The sequence below is a fragment of the Hypomesus nipponensis genome, chromosome 17 (genome assembly GCF_054491055.1).
Source record: "Hypomesus nipponensis isolate SF chromosome 17, ASM5449105v1, whole genome shotgun sequence".
Taxonomy (NCBI): Eukaryota; Metazoa; Chordata; class Actinopteri; order Osmeriformes; family Osmeridae; genus Hypomesus; species Hypomesus nipponensis.
The window spans coordinates 8,411,795-8,429,089 of record NC_140377.1 but is presented as its reverse complement, the minus strand read 5'-3'; the positions used below and the strand labels follow the sequence as shown (position 1 = coordinate 8,429,089).

Below are 17,295 nucleotides of genomic sequence, written 5' to 3'. Positions count from 1 at the left end.
TCTCCCAGGTCCCCTGTGCAACGTGGAGATCGACGAGTGCTCCTCGAGCCCCTGCAGGAACGGAGGGACCTGCGTGGACGAGGAGAACGGCTTCCACTGCAAGTGTCCCGAGGGCTTCAAGCCGCCCTACTGCTACTCCCAGGTGGACGAGTGCGGCAGCAGCCCGTGCGTCCACGGAGCATGCCGGGACGACATCAACGGGTGAGAGACATCGTCCTTCCAAGCCTTGCCCCTCGTCCTTCCAAGCCCCGCCCCCCGCCCCTCGTCCTTCCAAGCCCCTCCCCCCGCCCCTCGTCCTTCCAAGGGGCAAACGGACAGGTACGAAAACCGCGTGTGAGGGGAACTTGGGTTGTGACCGGGTCTGTTTTCGTCCCCCCCCCGTGCCAGATACCGTTGCGACTGCGAGCCAGGCTGGGTGGGGAAGAACTGCGACCTGGACCGGAACGACTGTCTGCCCAGCCCCTGCCAGAACGCGGGCACCTGCATCGACCAGCTCAACGGCTTCACCTGCAAGTGTCGCCAGGGCTTCAAGGGTGAGTCTGCTCCCCGCCACCGGCTCCACACTTCAGGACTCAGCGGTGGCATTGTGCAGTTCTCTCATCACAAGAGAGTCCTCCACGTCCGACCCACTATACCACATCTCCCCCTAGTGGAATCAAACGGAACTGCCCCGCCTTGACGTACGAAGGGGAACGTCCACTCTAACCCGTGTGTGTGTGTGTGTGTGTCCGTGTGTTCCTCAGGTAACCTGTGCCAGGTGAACATCAACGAGTGTGGCTCCAGCCCCTGTCTGAACCAGGGCACCTGTGTGGACGGCGTGGCCAGCTTCACCTGCCTGTGCGAGCTGCCCTACAGCGGGCCCACGTGCGCCGACGTCCTCACGCCCTGCTCCCCCAACCCCTGCGCCAACCACGCCCTCTGCGTGCACACGCCCGACTACCTGGGGTACCAGTGCAACTGCCAAACGGGGTGGCAAGGTCAGCGATCTTCCACGCTTGATTTCTTTCGCTATTTATTTATATCGTTATTCGATCCATAGCGTCGAAGGGACCTGTTTGTCCTCCGGTTCGAGCCCGGTCGATCTGTAAGACGGCACGAGAGGAGAGTTTGACTCCTGTTTTTCTGTGTGCGCGTGCGTCCCCCCGCAGGCCAGCTGTGTAATATCGACGTGAACGAGTGCGTCTCGAACCCGTGTAAGAACCGGGGGACGTGCACCAACAACCTGGGAGGCTTCGTGTGCTCCTGCAGGGCCGGCTACACGGGCCCCAACTGTGAGACGGACATCAACGACTGTTCGCCTAGTGAGTGACACGCAAGCACCCACTGTGTTTACCGGTCCACCGTACCAGAAACACTATCTCTTCTGAGCAGTCCAGGGACCAAGTTTGAATATCTCCGCAACTAATCTCTCTCCCTCTCCCTGTCTGCATTCCTTCTCTGTACTCCCTTTCTCCCTCGCCCTCCCTCCCTCTCCACCCTTCCCGCTCTCCTTCTCTCTCTCCCTCTCTCTCTCCCTCTCTCTCTCTCTGTCTCTCTGTCTCTCTCTATGTCTGCCGCCCTCTCCCTCCCCAGACCCCTGCCTGAGTGGGGGCTCCTGTACGGACGGCGTCAACTCGTTCCGCTGCAGCTGCCTGCCCGGCTTCACGGGGCCCCGCTGTGCCCAGGAGGTGGACGAGTGCCAGAGCGGCCCCTGCAAGAACGGCGGCACCTGCACCGACTACGTCAACTCCTACACCTGCGGCTGCAGGCCGGGCTTCACCGGCATCCACTGCGAGACCAACATCCACGACTGCACAGAGAGGTAGGTCTCAGCCTGTTTGTGTGGTAGTGTGTGTGTGTGTGTGTGGCAGTGTGTGTGTGGCAGTGTGTGTGTGGCAGTGTGTGCTAGTGTGTGTGTGTGGCAGTGTGTGTGTGTGTGGCAGTGTGTGTGTGTGTGGAAGTGTGTGTGTCTGTGGCAGTGTGTGTGTGTGTGTGTGTGTGTGTGTGGCAGTGTGTGTGTGTGTGTGGCAGTGTGTGCTAGTGTGTGTGTGTGGCAGTGTGTGTGTGTGGCAGTGTGTGTGCGTGTGGCAGTGTGCGTGGGCTCTGACCCGTGTCCGGCTCTCCTCAGCTCCTGCTTCAACGGAGGGACCTGCATCGACAAGATCAACGGCTACTCCTGCACGTGTCGCTCGGGCTTCACGGGCTCCCACTGCCAGTACGAGGTGAACGAGTGCGACTCGCAGCCCTGCCTCAACGGAGGCATTTGCCAGGACGGCCTCGAGTCCTTCCGCTGCTCCTGCCCCAAGGGCTACACCGGCAACCGCTGCCAGGTACACACAAACTCACACACCTTTACTCACCCAAAACATGTCACACGGACGTATCGAGCTCCCCAAGAGCGTGTGAGTTGAGCAGGTTTTCTCCCCCCCCCCCGTGTGCAGATGCCGGTGGACTGGTGCAGACGCTCCTCCCCCTGCCAGAACGGCGGGCGCTGTCGGCAGAAGGACGCCTCCTTCTCCTGCGACTGCACGGGCGGCTGGTCCGGACGCTACTGCGACATCCCCGGGGTGTCCTGCGAGGCGGCGGCCCGCCAGAGAGGTGACCGCCCCCCCCCGACCCCGCGCACCTCCGTCCCGTGTTTCCCCCCGCGTTGGACGGAACAACCCGGAAAAGAAAATTCCCGTTTGACGCGCCTCCTCGTCCGTTTTTCCCCAGGCCTCCAGACCGACGAGCTGTGTCACCGCGGGGGCCACTGCGTCAACACCGGGGGGGCGCACTACTGCAAGTGTCCCGCCGACTACACGGGCAGCTACTGCGAGAGCCAGGTGGACCACTGCGAGGACAAGCCGTGCCGCAACGGCGCCACCTGCAGGGGATACGTGGGAGGCTACCAGTGCGACGTGAGTTTGGCGGAAGCTCTCTGTCTCGAGTGACAACGCCGCCTTTTTAGGGGGTTTCGGGAACGCGACTCCCGTCGTCGAGGTAACGCTATGGGGGTGACCTTTTGATCCCAGCTGACGGTGTCCCTCCTCTTACGACAGTGCATGCCCGGCTACACGGGAGAGAACTGCGAGATGGAGATCAACGAGTGCCAGTCTCACCCCTGCCAGAACGGAGGCACCTGCATTGATCTGGTGGGCCACTACATCTGCTCCTGCCCGCCGGGCACTCTAGGTACGTACCCCCCCCCCCTCCCTCCCCCCTGCCGCCAAACACACGAGACACGCCCGCCGTCGTCCCCGGGCGCCCACGCCGCCCTGACCAGGTGACTGATGGGTCTCGCCTTTTCTCCGTCCCCCCTCAGGGGTCCTCTGCGAGATCAACGAGGACGACTGCGCCCCGCCGCCGAGGCCTCGCGGCGCCCCGCCCAAGTGCCTGAACAACGGCACGTGCGTGGACCGCGTGGGGGGCCACCGCTGCAACTGCCCGCCGGGCTTCACCGGCGACCGCTGCGAGGGCGACATCAACGAGTGCCGCTCCAGCCCCTGCAGCCCGGCCAACACCCTGGACTGCATCCAGCTCCCCAACGACTACCTGTGCGTCTGCAAGCCCGGCTTCACAGGTGAGGACGCGGCCCGGCTCGTTGTACTGTCGGTGGGTGTGGGGCGGGTGGGGGCAGGTGGGTGTGGGAGGTTGGGTGGGGGTTATTGGCTGGGCCGGCCAGCGCTCTCAACGCACGTTTTCCCGTCGGCAGGTCGCAGGTGCCAGAGTCGCTTCAGCGCGTGTGAGTCTCAGCCCTGCCAGAACGGAGGGGCCTGCTCCGTGTCCGGCAGCGCCGCCCTGGTATACACCTGCACCTGTCAGCTGGTCAGTACTCCCCCCCTGTCCCTCCTCCCACCTCCCTCACGCCCCGTTCGTCCTCCACAACCGCGGTGTGCTCCCCTCACCGAGCGTGCGTAACCGGCTCTCTCTCGCGTGCGTCCCCCTCCAGGGCTACCTCGGCTCCGACTGCGAGAGGAGCCTCTCCTGCCGCGAGCTGTCCTGCTTCAACGGCGCCAGCTGTGCCCCGACCGCGCGGGGCGCCCGCTGCACCTGCCCACCGGGCTACGCCGGCCCCCAGTGCCAGCACCGCAGCAGCGAGGGCTGCTCCTCGCAGCCCTGCCGCAACCGGGGCCTGTGCACCGAGGAGGCCAGCTACCCCTTCTTCCACTGCCAGTGCGCCGGAGGCTGGACGGGCAAGCGCTGCGAGCAGGCCAGCAACGCCCTGGCCGAGTCGGCCCCGCCCGCCTGCCCGCTGAGCGACTGCCACGCCAAGTCCAACGACGGCGTGTGCGACAAGGAGTGCAACTCGCTGGCCTGCCGCTGGGACGGCGGCGACTGCTCGCTGGCGGCCAACCCCTGGGCGCGCTGCCCCGACCCGCGCTGCTGGCGCGTCTTCAACAACAGCCAGTGCGACGAGTCGTGCAACAACGAGGAGTGCCTCTACGACAACTTCGAGTGCCGGAGCAAGGAGAAAGTCTGCAAGTGAGTTCTCCCCCTCAGCACGCACGCACGCACGCTCTCTCCTACGCACCGCCCTCCACGCCCCCCCCCCCCCCCCCGAGCTAACCTCTCCCCTCGGTCCCTGTGTCTCTCCCCCTCAGCCCCATCTACGAGAGCTACTGCATCGACCACTACGCCGACGGCCGCTGCGACCAGGGCTGCAACACCGAGGAGTGCGGCTGGGACGGCCTGGACTGCGCGGGGAAGGTCCCCGAGGACCTGGCCGACGGCCTCCTGGTCCTGGTGGTCCTCCTGCCCCCGGAGGAGCTGCTGCGCACCAGCACGGCCTTCCTGCAGAAGCTGAGCGCCATCCTGCGCACCACGCTGCGCTTCCACCTCGACAGCAACGGCCAGGCCATGATCCGGCCGTACACCCGGCGCGAGGCGCGCATCAAGCGCGAGTTCCAGCCCAACCAGGAGGTCATCGGGTGAGCGCTCGGTGACGCGTCGCGGAGGGAGGGAGGGTAGAAATCGCGTGTGCACCCTTGGCTCGTCGTCGATTCCCATGGCTCAGCGGCTAACCAGGCTCTCGTCTCTCTCCTACTCCGCAGGTCCATCGTCTACCTGGACATAGACAACCGTCTGTGCTCGCAGGGCTTCGACGACTGCTTCCCCTCGGCCGAGAGCGCCGCCGACTACCTGGGAGCCCTGTCGGCCAGGGAGATGCTCCGCTTCCCCTACCCCCTCAAGGAAGTCCGCAGTAAGTTCCAAGCGGCTTTGCCGGCGTTTCCTTTCGATGTCACGGGGTCTTCAGACCCTCGCGGGTGCCCCCGCCCCTCGCTGTCTCGTCAACCCCCCCTGGTGGCTCCGTCCCGACAAGACGCCCGCGGTGCACGTGACCCCGAGTCAGGTCCTCAGGCTCTCTCTCCGTTGTTGTGGCTTCCCAGGCGAGAGGATCCCCGACTCGCCCGACGTGCCCGAGTGGGGGAAGCTGATGCTGGTGGGCGTGGCGGCCGTCTTCCTCCTGGTCATCCTGGTGGTGGGCATGCTGATCGCCCGGCGGAAGCGAGAGCACAGCACTCTGTGGTTCCCCGAGGGCTTCTTCCTCAAGAAGGAGCCCAGCAGCAACAAGAACCGTCGGGAGCCCGTGGGCCAGGATGCTCTGGGCATGAAGTGAGTCCCTTGTACACACACACAGTGTGACTCTGATTCACACTGATTTTGATACTGTTATTTCACATGAGTTGAACTCTTACTGTTACTTCAAATGTGTTCTTTTGGATTGTTGTCTGGCTGAAACCCTTCTCCTTTGTCCCCCTCTCCCTGCAGACACATACCCAAGACCGTGGAGGAGTCTCTCCTCGGAGACCACAGTGACCAGTGGATGGACACAGACTGCCCAGAGGCCAAGAGACTCAAGGTGAGTGCTCCCTAGTCACATGACTTCACTCACCCTCGGCACCTGGGGGCCTGCGTGTGTTTCTTTGAACGCAGTCTGTCCTCCTGCCTCAGACCTGACCCTGGATGTGCGTGTGTGTGTGTGGGGCTGGTGTGTGTCACAGGTCGAGGAACCCAGCATGCTGTCGGACAGCGAGGACGCGGTGGACTGCAGACAGTGGACCCAGCACCACCTGGCGGCCGCCGACATCCGCGTGCCCCCCTCCATGGCCCTGACCCCGCCCCAGGGAGAGTTCGACAGCGACGGCATGGACGTCAACGTCCGAGGCCCAGGTCGGTGTCCGGAACCGCCGACGGTTTCTTTTCGTGAAATCGATAACGGCCGACGCGTCGACTCGTATTGACGTGCGTCGACTTCCCGCTCTTCTCCCCCCCCCCCCCGCAGACGGATTCACCCCCCTCATGCTGGCGTCCTTCTGTGGCGGCGGCCTGGAGCCCGAGGTGGCGGAGGAGGAGGAGTCGGAGGAGTGCTCGGCCAACATCATCTCCGACCTCATCTACCAGGGCGCCTCGCTGGCAGCCCAGACGGACCGCACCGGCGAGACTGCCCTCCACCTGGCGGCCCGCTACGCCCGCGCCGACGCCGCCAAGAGGCTACTGGACGCCGGGGCCGACGCCAACGCGCAGGACAACACGGGCCGCAGCCCTCTGCACGCCGCCGTGGCCGCCGACGCGCAGGGCGTCTTCCAGGTACACGTGTATACACACACACACACACAGGCGTTGATGCGGGACACGCACACGCATGTATACACACATACAGTGTGTACACGTACAGACATACACCGACGCACGCGGAAATACGGGATATACATACAGACGTGTCAGAATCAGAATGGGATTTATTTGTCATGAAGACAAGGAATTTGCTTTGGCAGGAAGGTGCATACAATTAACATGCAGGAACCAAACATTTAAATACATGGACAATTTTTACTACGGGTACATAAACTAGCAGTACTAAGTGGAATTAGAATTAAATAAAATGTACAATAAAATATAAGATATAAGTTGCCGTAATTATACACACGTAATTATACACACACACTCATATATATACACACACACATGCAAGCAGATGTAAAGCCTAACCGAGCACATTCAAACTTCAAATTCAAACAAACGACACGGTGCTGGTAACAGTGTCTAGAGTCCTTGGTTGGAGGCGGGAGACAGTGTTGACTGGTATGCATCTGTCACGGCGTCTAGCGTCCAGGTTGCTCACTGGTATTTCTCCGGCGTCCCTCCAGATCCTGATCCGAACCCGCGCCACTGACCTGGACTCGCGCATGTACGACGGCTCCACCGCCCTCATCCTGGCTGCCCGCCTGGCGGTGGAGGGCATGGTGGAGGAGCTGATCACCTGCCACGCCGACGTCAATGCCGTTGATGAACTGGGTAAGAGTGTGTGTGTGTGTGTGTGTGTGTGGTGCTGCGGGCTTCTGAAACGTGAGGTTGTCCGTGCGGGTTTTCTGTCGAGTCGTGGTAGCGATGTGTAACGCAGGGGTGTGTCCGTCCCACTCTAGGCAAATCTGCCTTGCACTGGGCAGCGGCTGTCAACAACGTGGAGGCTACTCTGGCCCTGCTGAAGAACGGAGCCAACAAGGACATGCAGGACCTCAAGGTAACACGCGCTGACTCCCAGCTACTACCGCGCTGCTCTGTGGGTCTATAGGACCTCTTCAGAAGCTAGCAAGTCGAACTCTCTTTCTCAAACTCTCTCCCTCTCTCTTTCTCTCACACGCTCTCTCGAACTCTATCTCAAACTCTCTCTCTCTCTCTCTCTGAAACTCAAACTCTCTCTCAAACTCTCTCTCTCTCTCTCTCTGAAACTCAAATTCTCTCTCAAACTCTCTTTCTCTCGCTCTCTCTCTCTCTCTCTGAAACTCAAACTCTCTCTCAAACTCTCTACCATATCTCTCTCCTCTGCTCTCTCTCCCTCCCTCTCCCTCCCATATTTCAGGAAGAGACGCCCCTGTTCCTGGCGGCCCGCGAGGGAAGCTGCGAGGCGGTCAAGGTCCTGCTGGCCCACTTTGCCAACCGCGAGATCACCGACCACATGGACCGCCTGCCCCGCGACATCGCCCAGGAGCGCATGCACCACGACATCGTCCAGCTGCTGGACGAGTACAACACCGTGAGGAGCCCCCAGGGCCACGGGGGCGCCGGCCACCACCTGGCCGGGGGCCACACCCTGTCCCCCCTCATGTGCCCCCCCAGCGCCTTCCTGCCCAGCCTGAAGAACACCCCCCAGGGGAAGAAGAGCCGTCGCCCCGGGGCCAAGGGCGCCGGCCTGGCGAGCCAGCACGCCGCCAGCCTCAAGGAGTCCGCCAAGGCGCGCAACAAGAAGCTGACGCTGGACATGCAGAGCGCCCTGCTGGAGAGCTCCGTCACCCTGTCTCCGGTCGACTCCCTGGACTCGCCGCGCGGCGGCGCCAGCAACGCCGGCTACATGACCAACCCCACCTCCCCGGTGGCCATGGCCTCCCCGGGGCTCTTCCACGCCTCCATGTCGGTGCCCAACACCCCCATGGTGCACGGCAGCATGATGGAGGGGGCGGGCCCCTTCGCCGTGTCCCTGGCCCAGCTCAACGACCTGGGCGACGGAGGGCTGACCATGCAGGCCCGCGTCGCCATGGCCAACCAGGGCCACGGCTACGTGCTCAACGCCGGCCAAATGGGCATCAACATGGGCATGGTCAGCCCCGTGAGCGTGCCCTTCGACTGGCACAGCCGGATGACCCCCTCCTCCCAGTGCGGCCCACAGGTGGTCAACCTGGTCCACAGCAGCCAGGCCGGCATGCACCCCCAGAGCCCCGCCATGCAGCAGCAGCAGCAGCAGCAGACCAGCATGCTCATGCACCAGCAGCAGATGTACCGCAATGCCCAGCAGGCCATGCTGCAGCCCACGCCCGTCTCGGGCGCGCCGCCCTCCCTCAGCCCCGTCAAGCTGGCCTCCATCGCCGAGCAGCAGCAGCAGCTCCACAACCACAGCCTAGCCAGCCAGCAGAGCCTAGCCCGCATGGGCACCTCCACCCCGCCCACCCCCCAGACGACACAGCCCCCGCCCGCCTTCTTCCAGCAGCAGCAGCAGCAGCCGCCCCAGCAGCCTCCTCAGGCCCAGGCCGCCCCTCAGCCCAGCCAGGCAGCCGCCCCGGCAGCCCAGCCCTCTCAGGGCCCTCCGCCCCAAGCCAGCAGCAGCAACAGCACAGGGCTGGAGGATTACCCGACCCCGCCCTCCCAGCACAGCTCCTCCTCTGCCCTGGATGCCACCCCCAAGCATTACTTCCACATGCCCAGCGAGCACCCGTACCTGACCCCCTCCCCAGAGTCGCCGGAGGCCTGGTCCAGCCCCTCCCCTCACTGCGTGTCTGATTGGTCAGACTCCACGCCCAGCCCGGCAGTGGCTGGACCTGCCCAGACCCAGATCCCCCATGTCCAGGAGGCCAATGGCAAGATGCAGGTGTTTGCATGAAGATCCCAAGGCTCCTCGTGAGTAAAGGACCAGGGGGGGTGAGAGAGACGGCAGCAGGCTCAAGGGTCTGGCTGTGTTTATGTGTCAGCCTGTTTCCAAGATTTTAATTGGATTTGGATTGACTGTGTTTTATCAAGAGGATCGTCTGCTAGTGATGTTTGCAGAGAAAGAGTAAAGGGAAATGTGTGTTGTCTGTTAAAAAAAAGAGCAGACAATTTAATGAAGTAAGACTTATTCTGTCACAGATGGACTTGTTTTTTTATTATAAAAAAAAAAAAGTATATGAAGAAAACTAAGTCTTTCATTTCAAAGATTTAGAGACGCTGTCCTGAAACTAACAAACTTTTTAAAAAGTAGATGAAAGAAAAAAAGTGCGAAATGTCGAAGGGAATGCCTTCTGCTTTTATTTATTGTTTTTTGTGTCTCTCTGAACTGCCTTTTCTGAGGCGTTTCCTCTCTCTTTCTGTGTTGATCTGTCAAACAATGTTGGATTGTTACGTTGTACACAAGTTGACCCGAGGCCAGGGCAGAATGGGATTTTACAATGAAAATGGATAGTCATTCATAACCAACCCTTTATAAACTCTGTTATAGACTCTGTAAGAATTTCAACCGGGTTGTCAGGCAGAAAGAGTAAGAGGTCTCGTCTCACTTGACTGATGTTATTTATTTAGGCCAACTAGACATAAATGATCAATTGGCTCTGAAAAATATGTACTCTTCAGTTAGCCAGCATTAGTGATTTATTTTGATCTGATACAATTCCGAAAAACAAATAATGATTACATTCCGTAGAAGTATTATGTCTAAGAATGTAGAGGGGCGTCTCTGAAGCACTTCATGGGGCCAGCATTGCAGGGCGGGGGTGTGTGTGTGGGGGGAGAAGACGGAGGATGGGGCTCTGACACCGCCGAAAGACTCTCCAGATATCTGTAGCTCTGGAGTCATCGCTGAGAGTGATCAAACTGGCTATCTGTGATCAGTGATCCAGCTGTAAAAAGTCAGTGTTTTGTTGAAGTTACCCCCCCACACACACACACACACCCCTCCCCCCTCTCCAGTTCAGCTCCCCGGGACTCAAGTCTGGCTGTTGAGGGCATCTATACATCTAAAACCCGGCCTCAGACAACTATTTTTAAATATTGTTTTCATTCATTATATAATGTTTTTAGATGAGGGGATTGTCTCGTCTTTTTCTAAATCAGCCTGTCACTGCCCTTTAGTTTTGGTTTGGTTCTTTTGTTTGTTTAATATTCTGTATATTTGTTGAAACCATGGTTATCCTTTTTGAACATGACCTCGATGTACTAAGCTATGTTTATGGGCTGCTATTCTAAACCACTCTCCTGCAAACATTCCTGCATGTTTCCCGTCAGTCTGATAGCATGTGGACGTCGTGTGACGTCGCCTGAATCCTCCTCTCCTCCTTCCCTGGTTCCATCCACCTCGCATTGGACCGCGACCAGAACAGAGCTGGTGTCCTGGTTCTCTTTCCCCTGACCTCTGTGTTTCGTGTTCCCATCTGGCCCGAAGGAACCCACTTCCCGAGGCGCCGTGGTAGGCCGAGGCACAGTACGCTCTCTCTCCCGTGGTCTCCGTTTCACCGTCAGGTCTGTGGACCTGTCGCCGTGGTTGCGGCCGCCTTGCGGCCTCGCGGGCGTGGCTGCCGGGCTGGGGCTGCTGGTGCTCTGTCACTCCTCAGGGAGGTGTTATACGGCATGCAGCGGAGCGTTCCCTGCATCTTCAGCAGCGTTCCACCCCAGCAGCCACGGGGTCTGACATCTACGATGACTCGCTAGAAGACTGATGGAGAGAACACTACTATGTAGTGCCGCGCCGTCTGCTTTTGACCGTAGTCCCGGATGTCGTCCCCAGTGATCCGACTCGCCTCCATCTGCCGCGTGGCCCGCTGTAACTTTAGATATCTGAGTCTATGGGATAGGGACCGTACTCTGCATTGATCTTCACGGATGGGCTTCCATTTATATAGACCTGTTGAGCGTCGGGCTGGGAAAGTAACTTAAACAACATGAACTGTGTTTGATTTGGTCAACGTTGTCTCTTATTGCATCCACATAACACTGCCCAAACTGTCAGGACGTTGCCTTAGCACAGCAGTACAGCTCTCCCAGAACATTCCAGGGGTTCCAGGCTCCACGACCCTCTGTTGTTTCACATTCAACTTTTCCTTTTTCTCCAGCAAATGTTTATGTCAGACCAGAAAGAACAGTGTTCAACTGATCTGCTCCCGTTCCAGATCCAGTTTTGATTCGTGTGTTTTGATTTCAGACTGGTCCTTTCATTTCTTACGTTGGCCACAGTACAAAGTGTTCTGGCCGTTTAAGATTCCGACTTCTGCCTGTAAATATGTTCGTTTTGGGTAGATATACTTGTTTAAGATGAGTCTTATGTTTCTAAAATGATGTACTAAAAAGGATAAAAACAAAATGTACTTCCTTTTAGCCTTTTTTGTGAATCCGAGGATGTGACTGATATTTTATTGGTCTTGTATTATTAGAACAGTCCTAGATATTTTCTATCATTATTATTAATTCCTATACTTGTTTAAAAGTAGTTTAAAATCATTGTACATAAAAACCTTTCCATCGTGTTTCTTTCTACAGAAAAAGTTGTAAAATAAGTTACTTCTAATAAAAACTGTAGGGAACTACATGATGGTGTCCTGGTGTTTTTGTGTTTTTTATACAATTTCAATTGAATTTGCAGTAACCGTAAACAGTTAATTATTCTTGTCTAATAACATTTTGGTAAATTATTTATTTTGTTCTGTTATTTCCATTAAAGTCACTGATGTATTTTACCGTCTGCCTCTGGGGTTTGCAAAGTAAAAATGTTCACCATGTTGCAGAACAACATGCCCTTTTAAGGCAGAAAACTGGGAGGATAACAGGTTATCATTCACTCGCTCAAATACTTGTCTTTTCCCCGGAGCCAAGAAGGATCTAGATCTTGTTCATCGTTTTGCTGAAAAATGAAGGTGAGATTGGCTGGTGAATGGCAGGTTGAGTCTAGAAGAGAGTTTTCAAGGAAGGATTTGGGATTTCAGCGAAGGATTTGTGTTTGCTTGTTTGTAGGTCTTTGTGGTCCTGGTGGCACTGCTCCCAGTTGCAGTGAGCTCGCCGCCTTTCCTACCAGTGGATTGTGCTGATGTGTACAGCAGGGGCTTCGGCTCCAGTGGAGTGTATACCATCTACCCTGCCGGACCGACCTCCCCTGTCCAGGTTTACTGTGACATGGGCTGTGTGGATGAACCAGATGGGGGTAGATGGACGGTGTGTGTTGGGGGTCCATTGTATGTTGTTGTGGTGTGGTTCTTAATGTCTTCTAAGGGTTGATACAGGATATGTGATGCAGAGTGGAGAAACCTTCCTCTTATGTCGACCATCTGTCTATCCCAGGTGATTCAGAGGAGAAAGGATGGGACCGTTAACTTCTACCGAAAATGGGATCAGTACAAGAGTGGGTTTGGCCAAGCATCTGGAGAGTACTGGTTGGGTAAGAATATAAAGTGCTAGGATAGTTTCTGTGTTGGGTTCCTGAAGGAGAGCTGTTAAGAGTGGTGTGTGTGCGTGTAAACTATATCCACCCCTGTATGCGTCTGTCGTCAAGTCTCTGTCTGTCTTTCGCCAGGGCTGGAGAACATCCACCTCCTCACTCTGAGGAAGAAGTACGAGCTGAGGGTGGACATGGAGGACTTTGAGGGAGTTAAGGTCCATGTCCAGTACTCCTCCTTCTCTGTCGGGACGGAACAGGACGGATACCAACTGGACCTTAGTGGCTTCACCGATGGAGGAGCGGGTGAGTTGCACTTCTTGCCTCGACCTGTCACGTGTTTTTGACATTTGAGATCAGGACATCTCATATTAAACCCATTTGGCTTTTGTTTGCAATTTCAGGGAATTCCATGACGGCAGACAACGGGAAGAAGTTTTCCACTTTTGACAAAGACCAAGATACCCACAGTTCCAACTGTGCTAAAACGTATTTAGGTGGATGGTGGTATGGGGAGTGCCACAGTGTGAATCCTAATGGTCAGTATTTGTGGGGAAACTCTATCTATGGGTTAGGCATTAACTGGTCGTCCTTCAAAGGATATGAATATTCACTGAAAGCCATTGAGATGAAAATAAGACCTGTGTAATATATGAACTGTGATGTAATATCTTCTGACACTTATCGCTCTCCTTCTTTCTATATTGTTTTGCACAGATCGGTACTCATATAATTGTGTTGACAAAAAGGCTGTGTTGTTGTTTTCTTCTTACCCTGATGCGCTGACAAAAAAAAATGCTTAGTTCTTTATTACATCCTGCTTGTTACAATGTTATCCTTGTTATTGCATTACAATAGGTGATGGCAATTATATCAAGTAAATAGGTAGTCTTTATGTTCTATCTATAAGCAGATACTGGTATGCTTTCGGAATACCCATGGTGAAATCATCTTGTTTTATTGTATATCCATTAATGAAGTAACAAAACAAATATGTTTGTCTCGTGTTTATTCAAGTATTCGTTCAAGTTAACGTATGCAGTGATGCAGTATAAACACAATAATAATGATTCTTCAGAAATCTAATGTACAATTACAGGTGTGTAAGCATATCCAGCTCTGACAGACAGGGCTGATCAGGTGCAGTTAGAACAGGCAGTCTGGTCAGTCTGGAGACACACTGCCAGTGAGGTTCACCTGAAGAAAACCATCACAGATTAGAGCATAGTCTGGAGTGACATCCTTTTGGGAATTTTTCTGTTGAATACTTTTTATACACTTAATCAGGGGTGAAGGTTTTGTTTTAAATGTGGGTGGGACAGCTTTTTATAACCGAGGATGCGGCCAATAAATATAATGGTCTTAATAAAAGGCCCCCCTAATAAAAGGGTGTTACCATTTCCAATGTCCCACCCATATATTATGAACCATACACCCCTGTGTTTAATGTACAAACAGCTCAAGGCAAATGATTGGGTTTCACACAAAAAAAACATAACTGAATAGGACCTCATGTGTCCCTGACATTTGTGCCTATGATTCAGTCCTATCTACTGTACTCTTCAATCCTGGTGTAGGCATTATGAGTCAGAGGTTCTGAGTAAAGAGGAACCCAGGACTAACAGTAAGGTGTACCCCCCCACAAACACACACACCCACTCCACAAGAGTCTTAAAAGCTCGTTGATTCTATCTTTACTCACAACATCCCTCCAAGGGGTTTCAATGTGACTGTCCTTCATACGGAACCTTTCCCCATTCTCTTCTGTAGCATACGCAGCACCCCCAGACTGGCATTGAACACACGGTCGTGTTTGAAGAGCATCTTGTAGAAGGTGTCCAGAGGCAGGCGGCCCGTGGGGTCAGCATGCTTCAGGGCAGTCATGGGCATGTACAGACGGTTAGTCTGGTGGCGGAGTGGAGGGTCCTTGGCTGTGATCACTTTCAGCGTTTGCTGCGAGAAATGGGCGGAGCTCAGCCACACGTCTAGCCATTCAGCTCTGGTACCCGGTTTTTATGAACCATGAATATGAGGTGTTTCCTAAATAAACTCACCTCGGCTATGTCCTCCGGGGTCTGGCCTAGGGAGGTGAAGATCTTCCTGGAGTATGGTAGGTATATCTGGCGGAAGATTCTGGCAGTCTCCTCATCTGTCCCTGACAGGTCCATCTTCTCGGCGTCCTCATACACCTTCCTCTCAAACTCTGTCACCACCGGCCCCGGCTCCACTAGAGTCATTCTAGGGATGGGAGAGGAAGGGCGACACAGCCAGACCACCTGTGTTTAAAATGGTGATATAGCGTACTTCAACTGTTTTTTTGTCCCACTGGAGTGATCAGCTAGCAGGAAGGCGTCTTTCTCAGCGTACTCACTTGATATTAAACTTCATGACTTGAACAGCCAGACTCTCACAAAATCCCTCAACTGCAAATTTTGAAGCCGAGTAGACATCGTTGAAGAGCAGACCTACGCGTAAGACACAAAATCAATTGCGGAACGTTAGACTCTTGGCAAAAAGGCAGCGTAAATGAGGACAGGCAACCCTGTCAAGCCGTCCCATTCTCTACTGACTGTTTCGTGACATGACTGTGGACGGTTAGGTGATAACGCCGCCAGGCTGACCCACCCTGAATCCCCATGACACTGCTCATCACAACAATATGGCCGCTCTGCCTTCTCTTCATGTCGGGCAGCACCTCCTTCACCAGACGTGCCAGACCAAAGAAGTTGGTGTTGAAGAGGTCCTGCATGGACTCCACACTCTGACACTCCAGAGGCCCAATCATCCCCACGCCGGCATTGTTCACTGGGAAGGTCAAACCATCATCAGCATCACACACTATCCATTCCGAGGTTAGGTTCCTTAACACTAGCCCTAGGACGACGTCATCATGGAGCGGAATACGTTTGAGAGAGTTTAAAGAGGGACTTTGTCACCCCATACACACAGACCGTGACGATGTCGAGGGTGTGGCGACAGAGACGGGGTCTACTTACCGAGCACATCCACCCGTCTGTCCGGCAGGCTGTTGACACACTCTCTGATGGAGTCTTCACAGCAGGCGTCCAGTTGTTTGATCTCCAGGGTCCTGTTCAAAGCCTTGCCGGCCTCTCGTTCAAGGGCTTCCCTCTTCCCCAGGTCCCTCATAGTGGCCACCACTGACCCACATACACAGGTGGTTAACTTGATCATCGGATCCACCATGGATCCGCGTTTTGACACACAGATCAGTGTATTTACATACAAAAGTGGAAGAATCTGTTGAGTTTGTGGAGTGTCTGACCTTTGAACCTCCTGAGATCATCCTTGGCCAGTCGGACAGCCACAGCTAGGCCGATGCCTGAGGAGCACCCTGTCACCAGAACCTTCCTGGTCCCCATGGATACCGGACAACAGCCACAGATGGATCTTGAGTGCAACAGGAAGATGTTGAGAACACTGATTTATTGTTTTTTCAGACTTTTCCTAGATGTGGTGGTCTTTGATGAACTGTTTGGCCATGTTGTAGATTGATACATGCTTTGACTTTGATACAGTAACTTACTGTGTCCAAGGGCCATGTGAAGCAGAGCTTTTGTTCCACGCTTAAGAGGCCATAATCCTATTTGACTGTCCCAGGAAAGCTTTGGCTGCAGTGGTTACAGCCAGACTGACCTGGGGTTGCAATGCTTGTCCCACTTTATTCAACTGTCATTGTCACTGACATTAAGGCTATTTTTTATTTTTATGAAACAAGTTTCTCTTGTGATCAATGCAGCATCAGAATTATTATGCAAGTAGCTTATAAATGTCTATAGCCTACTCTCTAGTTATATCTAATATAACAACGTTAACTGTCTTGTGTCTGAGAAATAGAGAAGTTTCAAAATGTACCTACTTAGTTAGAATGCAGGTTGCCCGAGGACAGACTTCTCATATTTCGATTTTAGCGTCCACCCCAACACGTAAACCTTATTTATTTACACATTCAATTTCAAAAAGCTACTAACCTGTAATAATGTTGTTACTCTTCACAGTCCCTTCAGCTAAACAATAAGTGTCAATGTAGATTTAAAAAAAATCAAAAATCAAATCAGGCAATAACAAGTAATCAGTCACATCACGATACAACCTACATACACCGAGAAGCGACCAACAGTGACCTAAATGGGTCACAGTTACACTGTCCAATGGGGTACGGGAGTTGTAGTCCCTTGCCGACAAATGCGCAAAGGACAGGATTACGCATACTCGTGATTACGGGTCAGTTTGTGTGTGCTGGTATACCGGACGAGCAGCAGAGCAGGGTCTCGTTTTAGAGAAACCCTGATATCTAGACAATGAAAAACAGATATAGTGTTTCTGTAAATCAAGGAAATAATAAACGATATAAATGTACGTGTGTGTATGTTTGTGTGTAAACTCGCGTTGCTGCAATCATGCCTGGTTATGATTTCCCTCTAGTGGCA

The 17,295-nt window shown here is 54.8% G+C and overlaps 3 protein-coding genes across 8 annotated transcripts in view; 2 read left to right on the top strand and 1 right to left on the bottom strand.

Moving 5' to 3' along the window:
• Window positions 1-12,005, top strand: part of notch3 (notch receptor 3) — a 31,743-nt gene extending 19,738 nt beyond the window's left edge. Inside the window, exons 13-33 of the mRNA XM_084678381.1 lie at window positions 9-201; window positions 388-533; window positions 744-977; window positions 1,149-1,301; window positions 1,573-1,801; window positions 2,108-2,309; window positions 2,421-2,577; window positions 2,695-2,879; window positions 3,021-3,153; window positions 3,284-3,541; window positions 3,674-3,786; window positions 3,911-4,443; window positions 4,563-4,889; window positions 5,013-5,161; window positions 5,349-5,574; window positions 5,731-5,821; window positions 5,964-6,132; window positions 6,245-6,549; window positions 7,110-7,257; window positions 7,386-7,483; window positions 7,823-12,005. Coding sequence (XP_084534507.1) covers window positions 9-201; window positions 388-533; window positions 744-977; window positions 1,149-1,301; window positions 1,573-1,801; window positions 2,108-2,309; window positions 2,421-2,577; window positions 2,695-2,879; window positions 3,021-3,153; window positions 3,284-3,541; window positions 3,674-3,786; window positions 3,911-4,443; window positions 4,563-4,889; window positions 5,013-5,161; window positions 5,349-5,574; window positions 5,731-5,821; window positions 5,964-6,132; window positions 6,245-6,549; window positions 7,110-7,257; window positions 7,386-7,483; window positions 7,823-9,334 — 5,561 coding nt within the window. The 3' untranslated portion in view covers window positions 9,335-12,005. The remainder of the gene's footprint in view (window positions 1-8; window positions 202-387; window positions 534-743; window positions 978-1,148; window positions 1,302-1,572; window positions 1,802-2,107; window positions 2,310-2,420; window positions 2,578-2,694; window positions 2,880-3,020; window positions 3,154-3,283; window positions 3,542-3,673; window positions 3,787-3,910; window positions 4,444-4,562; window positions 4,890-5,012; window positions 5,162-5,348; window positions 5,575-5,730; window positions 5,822-5,963; window positions 6,133-6,244; window positions 6,550-7,109; window positions 7,258-7,385; window positions 7,484-7,822) is intronic.
• Window positions 12,006-12,186: 181 nt separating this feature from the next.
• Window positions 12,187-13,839, top strand: LOC146253350 (microfibril-associated glycoprotein 4-like). The gene is made up of 5 exons (XM_084678391.1): window positions 12,187-12,332; window positions 12,430-12,627; window positions 12,754-12,850; window positions 12,986-13,153; window positions 13,252-13,839. The coding sequence occupies exons 1-5, from the start codon at window positions 12,327-12,329 to the stop codon at window positions 13,494-13,496; spliced, it is 714 nt and encodes a 237-aa protein (XP_084534517.1). The 5' UTR covers window positions 12,187-12,326; the 3' UTR covers window positions 13,497-13,839.
• On the bottom strand, window positions 13,840-16,993 carry LOC146253349 (retinol dehydrogenase 8). Of its 6 annotated transcripts, none has more exons than XM_084678386.1 (9): window positions 16,837-16,990; window positions 16,392-16,476; window positions 16,131-16,255; window positions 15,844-16,005; window positions 15,473-15,652; window positions 15,219-15,312; window positions 14,902-15,085; window positions 14,550-14,800; window positions 13,840-14,044 (listed from the first exon to the last, which is right to left on the bottom strand). In XM_084678386.1, the coding sequence occupies exons 3-8, from the start codon at window positions 16,225-16,227 to the stop codon at window positions 14,585-14,587; spliced, it is 933 nt and encodes a 310-aa protein (XP_084534512.1). In that variant the 5' UTR covers window positions 16,228-16,255; window positions 16,392-16,476; window positions 16,837-16,990; the 3' UTR covers window positions 13,840-14,044; window positions 14,550-14,584. The 6 variants fall into 6 exon arrangements, with proteins under 6 accessions (XP_084534512.1, XP_084534511.1, XP_084534514.1 ...); XM_084678385.1 differs by having other exon boundaries at window positions 16,392-16,496; window positions 16,725-16,988; XM_084678388.1 differs by having other exon boundaries at window positions 16,725-16,988.
• Window positions 16,994-17,295: the final 302 nt, after the last annotated feature.